General features: G+C 41.1%; 1 protein-coding gene across 4 annotated transcripts in view; it reads right to left on the bottom strand.

The window, feature by feature from the left end:
- The window catches only part of ARSJ (arylsulfatase family member J), a 42,763-nt gene extending 25,975 nt beyond the window's left edge, over nucleotides 1-16,788 (bottom strand). For all 4 annotated transcript variants that reach the window (XR_002438931.1, XR_002438930.1, XR_002438929.1 and 1 more), the window contains exon 1: nucleotides 16,122-16,788. Coding sequence is in view for 1 of the 4 variants with exons in the window: in XM_021397392.1 (XP_021253067.1) it covers nucleotides 16,122-16,489 (368 nt within the window). In the remaining 3 variants the exon portion in view is untranslated. The remainder of the gene's footprint in view (nucleotides 1-16,121) is intronic.

Genomic DNA, 16,802 nt, shown 5'->3' with positions numbered 1-16,802 from the left:
CAAAAAATAGGAATTATTGCCAGATGCTGCCCTCTTCCAGGAACGCTACTTCAAATGAAGAAGCTGCCAATTTCAGTTTTTAGAATATAATCTTGATGGTTTCAGTCTAGTAAGGGATTATTGTACCTACTTTCTTCATCACATCCATGTTCCTGGAGAGGAAGAGGGCAATTAAGAACAGGAAACCAAAATCCAGTTCTCTGATAACAGGTGACAATTCCATTTTTGCTGAACATGATTCAAATGAAAACAAAGGGCATACTGCTAATAAAATCAGGTATTAGCCATAGCAGAGGAAACACCTGGAGCATGACCGATTGACCATCTCTGATCTTTAAAATCCAACAGTAATTTTGAAGGAAAAAAAACCCTTGCTGTTAAAAACCATATGTCTACTTCAAAAGAACTGAAAGCTTCAAAAGGTCTTTTAAGAAAATGCTTTCGTATGTCAACGAGGAGAAATTCCTCTTTCCATTAATTCATCAAATTGTTCTTTCCTCAGAAAAGCAACTAAAGTAATGAGAGTATTAATGAGTACAAGTGTACTTGTGTTGTCGAATACCGTCAGGAGCTGTACCTGCCTACTGGCTCCACAGCCTTGCATATGATTTATGATCACCTTGATCTGCAATACAAACAATTTCTTGTGAAGAAATACATTCAAGCAACTTTATCTTGAAGGTCTATGAGCTACAAGGTTTAGCCCCACCTACAGACAAATTATAGCTTGTAAAAGACAAATCCTTCCTTGCTCACCATGGGAAGTACAGGACAGTCTGGATTCCCAGCTTGTACTGGCCTTATTTTTCCAGCTTTATCACAACAACATAATCACAGAAAAGGTTCTGCCCTTTTGGTAATTTTAATTACCAAAATCACCACTGCCATTTTGGTAATTTTTCACCAAATTTCTCCAGAGAAATACAGAAAAAAAAAAAAAAGTGGACAATCAACCTATTCTTATCTTTGTTTCATACCTACAGGTGACATCCAGTAAAATCCTTGTATGTCAGGATGCATGTACGTGGTCCCTCCAACACAATAATGCCAAAACTGAAATAATTATTCAGTTTGTTATGAACCAGAAAAATGAGGAAGGGAGAGCAGGAAAAAAACCCACCAAAATACAAACAAACCCCAAACAAACACACAAGGCTTTGAAAGCCTGTGGCTGAAAAGGTGATCCAAAATGCCAGCATGGTTTCCTTAACTAATCCTGAAAGTATATTCAGGAAATTCAGTTTCAAGTTCTAAGACGAGGAATTTGGAACAAATATATTTAAGCTACAGGTTTTTTCATTCTTAAAATATATCCTTGAGGAATAAGTAAAAGCAATTGCATTCATTACTTTTATGGTGATTATTTTCATATGGGCTATAAATACATTTTTAAGGTGAAATTTATACACAGTAAATTTCATTACCCATGCAGACTGCAATTTGTGCTAGTAGAGCTGCTACGCTGCATTTTAGACAGGAGAGTCAAAATCCAAACTGAACATGAATGAGAGGAACAGCCTGAACTAAAACAGAAGGCAATTCAATGACAACTGCAAAGCAGGGCTTTTAGGTAGCAGTAACCAACTGCACAAGGAGAAGAATGTTTTTTTTCTCACAGAAAAAAGATCTGGGTCTTATTCATAACCCAATGTGTAGATGAGTCATCACATCTGATGTTGTAAGGGAAAAAAAAAACATCCTCTTATAAAGACACATAAAAGTGACTGGTGAACATAAACATATGACAGTGTTCAATGCATGGAAATACAACAGCTGACAAAGGATTTTCAGATCTGCTAGAGGAAAAGGAAATGCATTTGTTTCACATTCAAATGTTCAGACCAGAGAGGGAACATACCTGGAACACGGCAGATTTCTTTTTAAGTAGCAGGGTGGCTTCAGTGCACTCTGACCAGCAGCACTGTACCACAGTGTGGGTGTTCTACTGGGAACAAACCCATGGGGGATAATCATCAGCTTCTAATTTGCCGATCACAGCTTAACTGGTAAAGACAGCATAAGATCTTTTGTTCCTGTGACATTTTCTATCCAACAGCAGTGGAAGAAGAGTCATATACTCTATGATACACAGACGCTTTGGCCAGATTTTCTGCTGAGGTGAATTCATGCCAGTGAAGGAGTCACGTACTGCCTTCAATTGCTCAACAATGGAAATGTTTTAGAAACTTTGGGATTTAGAACAAAATAATGCGGCAGTTCTGGTCAACTGGAACACTGTGTCCCGTTCTGAGCATGACTTTTAATAAGCCCAAAGATAAAATGTTAGGAGAAGATCATGAGGAATCATCATCAGTATATAAACCAAGATCTGTGCAGAAAGATAGCAAGAACTGATCTTACTCAGGCTAGAGAGGGGAAGAACAGAGACATGATAATAGATTTAGGACATATAGGAGATTTACCACCTTTTGTAGCAAAGGAAGTTCTGCACATAGGAATCAACAAGAGATCATAGACTTAAACTGCAGCAGGATGGAAGTTAGGCAATAGCAAAACTATATAAATGAAATTATAACTAAGTCTGCCTGGGGAAAATCTTTGTTGAAGATTTAAGGGACAAGTTAATTCCAAATATTTTAGTGATATTTTTGTTACTACTTCCTGAGGGGGGTTGGTTAGGGAATTTATTATTGCTTAAATCCCTGTCTTCTGGAGGTTACTGCACGGATATGGAAATGCCGGCATGCTCTCTCCATGGCTGGCTAGAAGCAAGGCCATTTCAGTTCAGGAGTCAAACAGGATCACCAAGATAGCCTTCACCGTGCCCACGTCAGTCCGCTGAGCTTTGCTCGGACCCAGCTCACCATGCCGTGCAGCAAGAGCAGCTGAATCTGCACAGCATGGCTGAAAAAAGCAGCCCGAGCAGCACTGTGTTTCATTCGTTCCTTCAGCACAAAGATGGCCAGCTCCGCACCACTACTGGAACACTGTCAGCGCCTGTGGCAGCCGGGTCCAGCACAGCCAGGCAGCGCCAAGAGGGGCTCGGGCCAGAGCGCTGCAGATGTACACTCAACATCTGTGCTGCTGAAAACACCTTGTTCTCGTATCAGCTTGCAAACCAAAGCGTAACAAATTTTCCTACGCTGCTACAACAAGCTGACAGTAGCAAAGAACTAAATTCCAGGACTTGTAGTAAATCAGTGAGGCATGGCTTGATTTGAAAAGAGAAGGGCAATCTTGAAAGGTGAATAAACACGCCTATATATCACACTGCATATGATATCATGTCATATCTAATCAAAAACCCCTGAACTATTTTCCTAGGTTTGTTTTCTTTTTGAAACATTCGTAGGTTTAGCACTACCTCTGTAAAGTTCCTCCTCCTCCTTGTTATGATCACCTTTTCCAGGTTTAAAATACCACAGTGATAGAAAGGTGCAGGCTAAATATCAACTATTTATTAGAAAATCTCCTTTGATAGAAAGCTTTTAAAGAGTTTTCAAAATATTTTCAGAACCATGCAAGGACTTTTATCTAAGATAAATCTTAACATGTATATACTTCTGTGGTCAGCTACAATAAATCCAGCTTTAAAGGACTCTGATAACACAAGTATAAATATTCTTGCCCTAAGATACAAAATCTGCATGCCAGTAACTGATTAACATAAACGTAAATTCTGGTCATGTCTGAAAGGTACATCAAGCTTGCAATTCAGCCAAAAAATGCCTGAAGAATTAGGGAGAGGACCAAAGGATGGGGTGATTCCATTCTTTCTTGTGGAGAAGAGGTGACTTGGCTTCCCCTTTGCTAGATGCTGGAGACAGGATAATGGGAAATGCAAAAAAATGGATTAAGTCTGGGCAGCTGAACTGATGGGCCTTGGAAACAGACATAGGACTCCAAAAGCACAACCTGGTGGGCCAGTGTCCAGGAAAGTCTGGATGACATTTGAGAGGCTGCAGAGGCTTAAAAGCAATTCTGGGACAACCTGAAAGGCTCAAGTTGTGGTGCTGGTTTATTTTTGCTTTGCTTTTCAATTTTATTTATTTTTTTGCACAGTGCAAAAAAGGTCAGAGAGGATACCACAGTATTTTCAACTATCACCATTTTCCTTACACTTTATAAGCTTTTCTTACACCATAAGCTTTGCCTTATGAATATGAAAATTCGTGTTTGGCATGGAAATCTGAATTTGAAAACATTCTAAATGTTTTTCTATTCTATTCTATTCCTATGTTCCATATAACTACTTAAATCAATGATTCCAATGCAGAAATTTGTCCTTTATTTACAATTACCATCAACCTAACTGCATTCAGTGTTAAAAAAAAAAAAAAATGTTCTTACACAAGCACCCCTATCATCATGTCTATACTAATCTAATCATATATTTTTTTAAACACACGTACATCATAAAAGAAACACAAAACAGGAAGCAGCTTTCTCCTAACAAACAGGCTAGGAAGGGGTTTGTTCACCAGTTGTCCTTGAATGTGATGGGTGCCCTCACCTCACAGGCAGGGCTTCCCAACACAATGCCTCTTCATGCCTATCATCTTCTGACCCTAAATACACTTGCTATGATTATCAATAGTTTTCTAAGAACCCAAAATGCCTGAATAAAAACTAACAACTACAACATGAAATCATCTCAACTGGAAAAGCTTACTACAATTTTTTGTCTCTTAATATGTCTCAGACTGTGACTTGGACAAACAAAATAACCCACAAACTTAATTTTGCCTTAGGTATGTTGACTCACCATGCCTATTGGTAGCAAAACATATGTTTTTGCTACTGAAGTGAGCAGATATGACTCAGTTACACAGCGGAAACTTGTTGAATAACAGAGTGTCATCTTCCTGAGACAACTTTCTAGAGTCAAAAGCACTATAAAGACTTGCACAGAAAAGCTACATCTCTACAAAGAAAACTTCTAAATCAACTCGTTGTCGGAGATCATGTCCGGTTAACAAATGCAGTATAGGAGACAACGGTTGGCATGAATGCAGAGTATTAAACTTCAAGGTCACTTGAAGGTCACACTTAGTAGCAGCAGGCAGAGTATCAAAAGGATGCTAAAAAAAAAGCCACTTGGCTCCTGCTGACAATGCTGATAAGAGCCTCCGGGTCGTACAGAAGCCGTTAACACACTACTTGAGCTACATTTTCCTGGCTGAAAGAAAACAGCCAATGTTTTGTATGGCAGAAATATAATGCACTATACAGAAAGATCTGAGCCCAAAATCAACAGAAACATCTCTACTGAAAGCATCTACGAAAACATTTGACTCCTCCAAGAGCCTGCTGTTGCTGGACTCCTGGCCACCAACTCCGCCCTAGGAAAGGTTTATCAGGAGCAGGTAAGGAAGTGCCAAAATTTCAAATTGCTACAAACAATAAGAAAACTGAAGCTTTTGTAACACTGAAAAACACTGTAAAACTGAAGCTTTGGTAACAATGGAAACGCAATACACAAGCCATGTAATTGTATGAGATGGCAAAAACTTAATAAATGCTGAAATCAACACAAAACCTTTAGACTCCAAGAGATGCTACGCGAGGTTTCACTGTGGGAAACACGTTACTGCCAAGGGTTGTAAAAAATAATCTGTGACGCAGTAAAGACTCAACAAGGCTATAATAGTGCCAAACAGTATTACCTAAACTCTTAATCTTTACATATGACTGCATAATGGACAGCATATATACCTAGTCTGAGCAAGATGGCCAAATATTCCTGAGCTTATCACAGAGGCTCATTCTTCTTCACCTTAAAAAACTACATATATATTCTGCAATGTAAAAGGGCCACAACCATTTACTTGCAAAATTAAGAACCAACAAAATGTCACCTTCCTTCTAGCTCCATACATTGGCTCAAATTCTCATCTTCCTATTAAAACGAATTCCATATTGTAACAGCAGCAACAATCAAGAAGAAAGATGACAGAAACAAATCTCACAAATTGTAAAGCAGCTTCAAGGAAGTACACACGTGACACATGTAAGCCTCTGTATGTTTATTAACGTATATACTTCCTGCGTAGGTCTGGTGAAAGTATAGGGAACAGTTGAGACTTTCAGAAGTAATGCTAAATTTAGTGCTGTTTTATCCTCACCAGTATGCTGTGGTCTTGGAGAAACAAGATCTATTGGGGCCATGACAGTGCTGACTTCGAAGAGAGAGTGCTCAGGCTGGTTAAGAAGGCCACTGACCAAACACTTAAACACTCCAAATACTTGATTTTTTTTTTATTTTACCAGCCGCAATTCTACAGGGGGAGAAGCAACACCGAATAAATTTGCTCCTTTCCCCTGCTCCAGGAATATTTGTTGTGACAAATTAGAACCATAAAATACTTTTAGGCTGGAAGGGATTTATGGAGGTCATTTGGTCCAACCAAATTTCAGTATGAAACATCAACTATTTTTAATTATTAGAAGCAATATGTTTGAATCTTTTCAACATTTGAATGTTTGACAATGGAAAATTTCAGTTTTTCACTGTCCACCACATACGCCACCACACTGTGCCATGATGCAACAAATACTTGAGGAAGAGAACCTGACAGCATTAAATAACCATATATTAAAGCATCTTCATGTGGATCTCCGCACAAAATGATAACATGAACATTCAATGTGCACAAAAGAAGCTGAAAACGTCTGCTGATGTTTGTGACTTCAAGCAAGGTTTGTGGGATTTTCCTTTGTATTGCTTTCAATCTTTTATAGCTTCCAAATATTGGAATAAACACTACTATATTTATGGTTGTAAGCATTAATAACCAAATACGGTTTTATTACTTCATATAGGCCTTTTAAAGCAGGCTTTGAACTGCTTTTTCCAAGAATACATGGGGTGGAAAAGCACTTTTGGTGCCTCAGGTGACAACTGTGATTAACTCTGTGCACTTTCTCACATTCCTCCCACTCCACAGGTAAGGACTCCCCAGGTCACACACGCTGGAGCCATCAGTACAGAGCAACTTTCCTTTTCCATTCCTTTGACACCTCTGCCCAAGGTGTGAGATGCAGTTGATCTGTGGTTCACAACCAACCATCTCAAATTCTATATGTCAAGACAGCGAGAAAGATGTCAAAGCACAGAGGTCTTACTTAATCCGTCATTCAAGTGTACAAACAAACAAACAAGCAAACGAAGGTACAGATTTGGTTCCTATACATCAATTTTCTGCCCTAGGTTGAAAATAAAGTCTTTCTCGACACAGCACACTGTATTAATGTCTACTTTCATGCCTATCGTCTAATACAATGTCTTTGGGAACATAATTTCATGGAGAAAAGTATTCAGTTATCTCACGTTTGACTTCTAACTCTAGCACTACTTTCTTTCTTTTTTCTACCCAAACTACAGCTTGATAGCATGGTGATAACAGCCTGAATCAATAGGCAGGTGATAGCTGACACCGTTAATTAATGTGTTACAAGTGCAGCTGAACTAGAATCATTAAACATTTTACTTATTTCTTCTTATGAGCCAGCAGGTACAATAAAGTTCACTGTTTAAAATTCTTCTACTTTATCACAGGCCATAAAATGTCAAAAGTCATTTCAGTCAAATCTCAATGGTTAAAACATCTTTTATACTAATACTTGAAATTTGTTAATTTTTTAGTGATATCACTAGTTAACACTAGTGTTATCTTGATTTCTTTCTGAACAATTCAAATTTCAGCCAAACAATTTACATTTACAGAGACAAGCTATAGTCTCCAAATAAATGTTCTGAGTTTTAAGTACGGAAACTAATAAAATGGGTAGATATTACAAACAGACACAGAGAAGGCAAACATATCTTACATAGGATAACAGGGGCACAACATTTGTTTATTTTTACTGTGTATGTTAGTTTAATAATTTAAGGTTGGTGAAATTACCTCATTCATTCTTAAATGCACATTCTAAAGCTAAGTAAATTCACCTCATGGTAGAAAACCTGACTGTGAAACAATACAAATCAAGGTCAAAACTACAGGGGAAGGAAAGGGAAATCTCAAAGAATTACAGCTAAGGATTGATGAGAAAGCACTACCTACTCAGACCACTAGAAACTGCACCAGCCTAGAGTAGAACATGAAAAAAGCAGTGTAATGTACCATGCACGAGGAGGCAACTGTTTGTACCAAGCTGTACCCCCTAGGAAACACCAATAGTTTAGATTCTTATGGATTCCGCAGCAAATTATAATTTTTTTCTGTATTCATATAAATGAATTCATGCCAGTTGCTACAGTACATGAAAAGAATATTTAAATCTCCAAAATATGATCTAGACAAATTTGCCAAAAAGAAAAAGAGATTTCAAAAGATACCCACAAGTTCCATAAATCTAATGCCTTAGTTTTCACTCACTCATCTTTTTTGACATGTGCTAGCATAAAACAAATGTTTATATTTTCATTGATCATATTTTATCATGTATTTTATGTGCCTGTGCACATATCAGTGAAATGTTATTCTAAAGATACGAGATATTACTATAAGAACATGCTTGATTTTATGAGGGCTGCTTTACTAGATGCACTAGACTATAGTATCTAGTCTACAAAAAAGGTTAGTCTGTTGCCACTACCTAGTTAATCACACATCAGGTAATGCTATGTTTGCCTTATATTCATATATGCAGTGGACCAAAAGTATTAAACAATATGCTTAAAAAAAATAAGAAATATTTCCAGAAAGTGATGCAAGGAAAAGTTATCACAACCTGTACTAAACTTTGCTACTCCCTTCATGTTATTTTTTTTTTAATCTTTACTGTTTGTACGTAGTTTCCTTTCCTGCTCTTTCTTCCAAATGTTCCCTTTTGTAGCACATTAGTAATTACAATGATATGAACAGGCTTAGAGTTTAACTTTCAGTTGAAGGCTACAGGAGCACTTCAGTAACTGGATCTCATTTTCTGCAGAAAGAACACAGGAGAGCACAGAGGGAGAAGAAAACAAGAAAAGGAAGTCCTAACATATAATTATTTATTCGTTCTCTCTGTATGCTACATATACATGGACAATATCATCCTAAGTGCAAGATGTATAGCAAGAACATGGAAAAAGATACCTCAACATTTTTGGCAGCAGTCCCACAGATTGTCAGGAAAGAAGTCAGCAGAAATAAACGATTACATACCACAGGAGTTATAAAGGCCTACGGGGGAAAAAATCTTGAAAACTTTCAAAGAAAATTAGAATATGGAAAAAAAGAAATTTCTGGAAGAAAACTGAACTTTCACACAGACTACTTTATCTCAGAACGAAAACAGAAATAATTTGTAGTGTGTTGCTCTAATAATATTTTATGATCACTCTCCTTCAGAACACCTTCTGTAGTTAACATATACTTCAAATGAGCCAGAGAAGAATATGAGCTGGAAGAGAAGCCATCCAGTTCAACCCTTTCCCCACGACAAATTCAACTACATTATGTCATTCCTGACATATTTGTCTTGTCTGTTCTTAATGACTGCCAGCAAAGAAACTCAGCAATTTCCCAAAGCAAGCTGTTCAGGGTTCCACAAACATTAAAAATTTTCCCTACTACCTAACATGAAGTTTTTTCTTACTGAGGAAAGCCCTCTAGTAGTTGTACCATTCACCATGACACTGAAGGCCCATTATCCCATTTCTCTTTGCTTTAAAGCCTTGATCTTAAATCAGTGAAGACTCATCCCGTCCCTTATGATCTTTCCTCCACAGTTACCTGTTTGAGATACCTGCTCACCCTCACAGGGACTCCATTCAATTACGCACAGTGCTCTGGGACAGCAGTGCCTAGATTTGGGCACAGGTGCTCCAGCGCCAGCTCAGAATGGGTGCTTTGCATATCCACCATGCTCTCCTGTTCATACAAACCAGTACGATGCTTGCCTTTTTTGAAACAGCATGACATTGCTGACTTTATATTCAATGTATGATTTGCTATCTTTCCAACTACTTTTCTACTGTCTAAGCAGTTGTTCACCATTCTCTGTTTTTGAAGGTATTACTCTTGCTCCAACACAGCTTATTCCATTTGTCACTATCGAATTTAATTCTGCTTTTCCAGATAATTTTTCTAATGTGTCAAGATGATTTTCAGTATTACTGCAGTCTCTTAATCTTGGTATTTCCTTCTTTGCCACACATTTAGTCAGCACATTCAATTTTACTGTCCAGGTTCTTATTGAAAGCCATGACCAAAATTACACTCAGGACCAATGACTGCCAAATCTCTTTACTTCAGAGCAGACACAGTACAAAGCCATCTCTTGATGCTGCAGTCCTTCCTACTTTGTTAATTACAAACATAATTGTTACTCACAGTATTTCTTCCTCTAGAACAATAAACTTTTTCTGAATATGCTGATAACAAATCACCAGGAGAAACGACCAGGGTCTCTGTGCTGGGACCAGGCCAGTGTGCCATGGTCGTGGGCCAGCCCAGCACTCATCTGCTTTGAAGTTCACCTCTTGCAAGGAGGACTGAGAATACCTGGCCTAAGGTCCTTCCTCCACTTGATAGTTCACAAATAATCAGCTGGTTGAGGGCTCAAACAGGGCACTGAAGAGCACAGACCTTTGAGACCCTCCACCTCAGGACACAGAAGATAAATTCCCAGTCACAGATGGTTGTACTGAATCCTGCGCAGAGCAACCAAACAGCTGAGAAGATCACTCACTACACACCCAGGAGGCAGAGAAAGAGAAAGCGTATCGAGAGTCTGAATCCTTGAACTAGAATACTTCTGTTTGCTTGCAAGTCAGCTGCACTGCTTTCAATTAAAAATATTTTAAACTTTGCTCTATTCTATTTGTCAAAATAACTCTTAGTTTGCTGAGACATTGTCATTTTTAATGGTGAACTACATATAGCTACACAGGCATGTCTGGAAGAGAATGTGTACTAACAAGTTATATATATATGCGTATGTGTATGTATGTATTATTTATACAGTTATCGAACTCATATAAAATTATTACAGTCTATTTCTGTCTCCTCTGGATGAGCAAGTTATCTATATTTCATTTTATCCCCGAGGAAAAGGGATTTATTTCCCCAGACCTTCAACATTTCTCAACATCTTCCATCTCCACATTCCATTCATCATGCAGAGCTCATTCCTGAGATTAGTGTAGGGCTTCCATGATTCATAAGTATTCATCGTAAAAGGGAGTTCAGATTCTTTAGTGATCTGTAACCCTGGCTGTGTACCGGTTTCTACAAACACAGAACCCCATACTCTTGTGTACCTCAGAAGCCTTCCTGTGGCCCAAAAGGATTCCAGAGCATGTAATAGTCCTAGTTGATTGCTACAAGCCTGCTGGTCAGGAGAAAACAAGGGACACAGAAGCGAAGTTAGTTATCTGCTGCCTATGTAATGCCAAAAAAAAAAAGAATGACATATTATGACTAGATTCATTCTATTCTAATCCATCCTGTTTCTCAAATTCCTTTCCTAAATGAAGTATCAGTCCAGTGAATACAACTACATTGCGTAATATAGAATATAGAACTGGGTCAGATAAACATCTGTTGAGGTAGCTAAGCTTACAGTCTTTTTGTGTCACCAGCTCAAAGAAATAGTTTTCCTTTCAGTTATAATCTTTCAAAATTTCTTCAAAAGCTCTGGAAAACTGTCCATTCTAACTACGCTTTAGTAACCTTTCCTTTAAAAAGGAGATGACTGTTTGTGATAATGTAAGAAATTATCTAAATAAGCAATACCACATCTAACCATACCATAGCTGATTAACACTGTACCCTCTATCTCACCTCAGTCAACTCTTATACGCAGGCATACAAAAAGCTTCACACATAATCTTAGATTTTCCTTGTATGCTATATAGAATCATAGAATCATAGAATTAGCTAGGTTGGAAAAGACCTACAAGATCACCTAGTCCAACCATCCACCTACCACCAACAACCCCACTAAACCATGTCTCCCAACGCTATATCTAAACGTTTCTTGAACATCTCCAGGGATGGTGACTCAACCACCTCCCTGGGCAGCCTGTTCCAGCGTCTGACCACTCTTTCAGAAAAGTTGTATTTCCTAATGTCCAGCCTAAATCTCCCCTGGCGCAACTTGAAGCCATTCCCCCTCGTCCTGTCACTAGTTACAAGAGAGAAGAGGCCGACCCCCAGCTCACTACAACCTCCCTTCAGGTAGTTATAGAGAGCGATGAGGTCTCCCCTGAGCCTCCTCTTCTCCAGACTGAACAATCCCAGCTCCCTCAGCCGCTCCTCATAAGGCCTAGGCTCCAGACCCCTCACCAGCTTTGTCGCCCTCCTCTGAACACGCTCCAGGGCCTCAATGTCTTTTTTACAGTGAGGGGCCCAAAACTGGACACAGTACTCGAGGTGGGGCCTCACTAGGGCTGAGTACAGAGGGACAATGACTTCCCTCCTCCTACTGGCAACACTATTTCTGATACAAGCCAGAATGCCATTGGCCTTCTTGGTCACCTGGGCACACTGCTGGCTCATGCTCAGCTGAGCGTCGACTAATACCCCTAGGTCCGTTTCCTCCATACAACTTTCGAGCCACTCTGCCCCAAGCCTGTAGCGTTGCCTGGGGTTGTTGCGGCCGAAGTGCAGGACCCAGCACTTGGTCTTGTTGAACCTCATCCCGTTGGCTTCAGCCCAGAGATCCAGCCTGTCCATAACCCTGAAGAGTTCAATAAATCAAGGTCATCTTAAACTCTACTGGCAAAAGTAGTCTACAGCAATAAGAAGTCATCAAGGCCATTAAGTACACAGATACAACAGCTAACTCAAGAAGTGTTTCACCAACATACTGCTGGGCACAGGCTGAGCATCCTCGTGTGTTCTTGCACCCTTTTCCTACCACCTGATTATAGCCTGGCTACAATCCTTACTTTCTGTGTTCTTCTACGAAAATTCCAATAAAATAATACACTTGGAAATTTCTTTTTCATTTTCTTCAAAAGACAAAGGTGAGTTAAAAAGTAGTCTTATAGTTTAGCTGTCTCCTGTAGCTCACTTAGTGACTGTGCAAGAGTCTTCATCCCAGCACTAGTTTAAAGCTAGGCATCCCAAGCTATTCTGCTGGAATTATTTTCCTTACTGAGGCATGTCTATTACTTTTAAGGAAGAAGCTAAAAAGAATACTGTATCATGCAACAGAACTGGTCTGGAAGACGGCTTATGTTCAAACTTGCCTACAGTCTTTCTACAATTTATCAGCTGTTCAGTAACTTCTTGAGCGTATGCAGCCCACTGCCCTGCTGAAACCAGCACACAACAATAATAGCAGGAAGTCTTCAGAGAGCACTGGCTATCAAATTCTCAATCCAGCTGCGGGAGCACAGGCAGGAACCCAGGCAGTCCCAGGATAGCTCAAGGAGGAGCAAACTCTCAGCCAGGTCACTTGTGCAGCTGCAGAGCAAGGGCTGCACTGCTTCCCAAGAGTCGCCTCACTCCCCTCCCTGCTGTGGCCCCAGCACAGCCTGCCGGGACAGCACATCACATGTGGCAGCCAGCCCACTGGCTCACACATTTCTTCCCTACTCCTAACACTCAGCTCAGCTGCAGCCCCTTCTCTGTGCCTGTAAATACGGCCTGAAAAAAAAGCTGTGGAACCCAGCCTCACTTTTAGCCTATGGCAATTTGACAGGTAACAGTGGTAAAGAACAAGAATTTAAAGGAGGCCAAAGAGTCAAGCACTGGACATGAGAAAGTAAACAGAGGGAATGGTGAAAAAGACAGACTTACCACCTGCAGTACTGTACATAGCATGAAAAGAAAAAAAGTGTTAACCTTACTTCTTTAACCTTCTCCCCTACAGTCATTCGCTAGCATGGGAGAGATACCAAAAAAGGGTCTCTTTACTAGTGTAAGCCTTAGAGGGACTGTCTAGAGACCTACAAAGAATTTGGAGCATTCAAAGTCTCTTTGCCTGAAGTCTAACTTCCACTTGGCAGCGTGAGCCAGGGCTCCCTAATGACTCCAGTTTACACAAGTCCCTCTGTTTTTCACAGATCAATCAGGTACCGTTTGGAACACGCTAAGCATAGTATGTGCGTTGGGAGGCATGGAGCATCCAGGTGGGCCTTCAGTGAATGAGTAGGCTTGAACTAACACATTCTGGAATTCAAGAAATAACAGCACTTCTCCTGGATTAAACACTTCTGAGTCCTGGCATTTTAATTAAGGTACCTCTGCATTCAAAGTAGTTATCACCAGCATTTATCTTGAGCCAGAAGAGACAGCATCCCTCTGGATCTGTCTTGTTAATAGTTTACCCAAACCTATTAATCCCTCACCATTTCCTCCCTTATTTCTCAATTATGCAGTCTTTTCTCTCTGCTGCTTTTATCCCCAAAGTAGAACATCAAAAAAATGTTCTGTGGGTTTCAGAACAGCAGACTGAGAAAATAAAAATGAAGTATAAGCAAATTTATTTTTTCCTATAAAAGGTTCCAAAACCAACGTAGGCAGATTGTCAGAATTATTTCTGCCTGACAAGCTGATGAACAAAGTGGGTTCCTTAGAACATGGCTACTGACTGTTACCATGTACTTACACAGTAAATGCTCTGCAATGAAGGATTAACTAACTAAAGAGAGGTATTGCTACTCCTTCCTTTATTTTTATTCTACTTTGCATACAGACAACCTCTGCAGCCTCCAAGAGCCAACACAGTACCCTGGCTCCCCCAGAACCTGGTTGTCCCATTCCTCTGACCGCTGACTGAGTCATTTTGCAGTATAACATTCCCTTTGTAAAGCACTGGTTCCCAAACCACGGTCCTCAGAAAGCTGGCTGACTACATGCTGCTGGCACTAGTCCTTGCTTCCAACTGCTACATGGCTTTAAAGACAACCAGGATGCATTATACACTTTCCTGGTACTAATTTCCCCCGTCAGATGCTACTTTAGATGCTGCAGGGCAACTATGTTCTTGTGAATGTGTGAGCAAGTGTTTCAGAACAACTCTAGGGTTGTCCACGTATTGGGAGGCAGGGGAAAAAGCATGGGAATCCTTGCTCTAGATATCGTGTCTATCCTCTACACAAATTGCACTCATCCAGCAAGTCTGGAACTAGAGCGAGACTGGGAATTATCTCCAGCTCTACCATATGGAGATGCAAGACATCAGGCCAATTGCTTGTTTTATTTAAACATGTGTTTCTTTTACCAGCAGTATTAACATTGCTTTGTTCCTGTTTATATTTAAAGAAATGAGAAAATAAACGAAGTAACTTTTTTCCTCTTGTTCCAATTTTGTTCTTTTAAGAGTTCCCTGATCCTGTCAGAGTGAGTTAAGCTAAACAGAAACAAGGCATTCTTGTTACAGAATAAATGTGTCCACATTTGGAGTTCTTTGGGAAATATTCCTGTTGCCATCGGCCCCCTTCCTTAATTCTTAGTAATCTACTCATGTAAAAAAGCCCGGAGGTTGGGTTGTTTGCTTAATAGATCACGGTAACACACAAACTACCAAAGGCAGCAAGTTACACAATACCCACCCGCTGCTCTTACCATTGCCCCTATTTCAGGGGCTTCAGAGAAAAGTTTCCAATTGTTTGCGAAGTGGGGGCTGCATTATGACAAGAGGGATTCCGCAGCCCAGAGGATTCTAAGAGTTTCAAGCCCTTGCACTCATCCATACATGAGGCATTGTGGAACCATCCCATAAATTCAGTGCAACCCCCGGAGGGAACTTGTGTTAAGGTGAGGCTCGGTGTGACCCACGTGTCAGTGTGTAGGCTGCGATGCGTGCAAGGACACCTCACACCTTCACTTCCCTAGCACGGAGCCCTCCGGAAAGTCACACCAAAATTGCACAGCAAATCCTAAGCTGATCACTTCTCAGTACCAGCAACATTACTTGACAACCAGCACGTATGTTAGCAATGCAGGAAATGTACATGTACCACAGCACTCTGCTGGGGCAGCTCACAGTGCTGAATTCTTATTGGCTCTCAGAGCGCAAGTTTTATCTCGCTATTTCAAACATATCAGAAAGTCCATTTTGCTCAAGGTTTTTAAGTGAATCAGAAAGGCACCCTTCTGCCTACAGGGTAAGGCAGAGGCGTACCTGACTGGGTTCGACCCAAGAGACCCGGGTTCTCTTCAAGAGGAACAGCGTTTAAGCCAGTGAGTTGAAGGATGAAGCGGTAAACTTACTTTCCAGTGATAAATTGGCTTCTGGATGGTGTGCACATAGGCTGAACATAATAGTTCTCCAGTTTAACCCCTTCAGCGGCTAGCTTGTCCAGAGTGGGCGTCCTGATCTCCGAGCCGTGGTACCCTACGTCTCTGAAGCCCTGATCGTCAGCCAGGATGAAGACGATGTGCGGCTGCGAGCTGGGGGCGTCGGGCCCCGGCTCCAATCCCAGCGCCGCCGGCGCCTCTCCGGGGCCGCGTCCGAGGCTGTCCCAGGACAGGTAGCCGTAGGTGAGGAGGCTGAGCACCGAGAGGCCGGCCAGCACCCCCACGGCCAGCATTTTCCCCTTGCGGAGCCGCTGAGGCCAGCTACACCCACCGCGGGCCATTCACCTTGGCTGGAGCGAGAGCGAGACGGAGAAGAAAAACAATACCAAAAAGAAAAAAACACACACACACACACACAAAAAAAAAACCCACTCGAGACCAAACCCAGCAGCCTGCGAGGCGGGGGCAGGAGCCGTCAGTGGCCCCGCGGGGCGGGGGAGCGGAGAGGAGCCGCGCTCATCGCGGTCACCACCAACTTCGACAACTCCAACTCCAGCCGCTGCCGCGGGAGAGGCGGCGCGGGCCGCCCTGCCCGGCGGTGGTGTCGGCGCTGGAGCCGGGGCCGGTGCCGGCCGGGTGGGCAGGGCCGCGTCG

This window comes from Numida meleagris, chromosome 4 (assembly GCF_002078875.1).
Source record: "Numida meleagris isolate 19003 breed g44 Domestic line chromosome 4, NumMel1.0, whole genome shotgun sequence".
NCBI classification, from domain to species: Eukaryota; Metazoa; Chordata; class Aves; order Galliformes; family Numididae; genus Numida; species Numida meleagris.
This window is presented reverse-complemented; position numbering and strand designations above follow the sequence as displayed.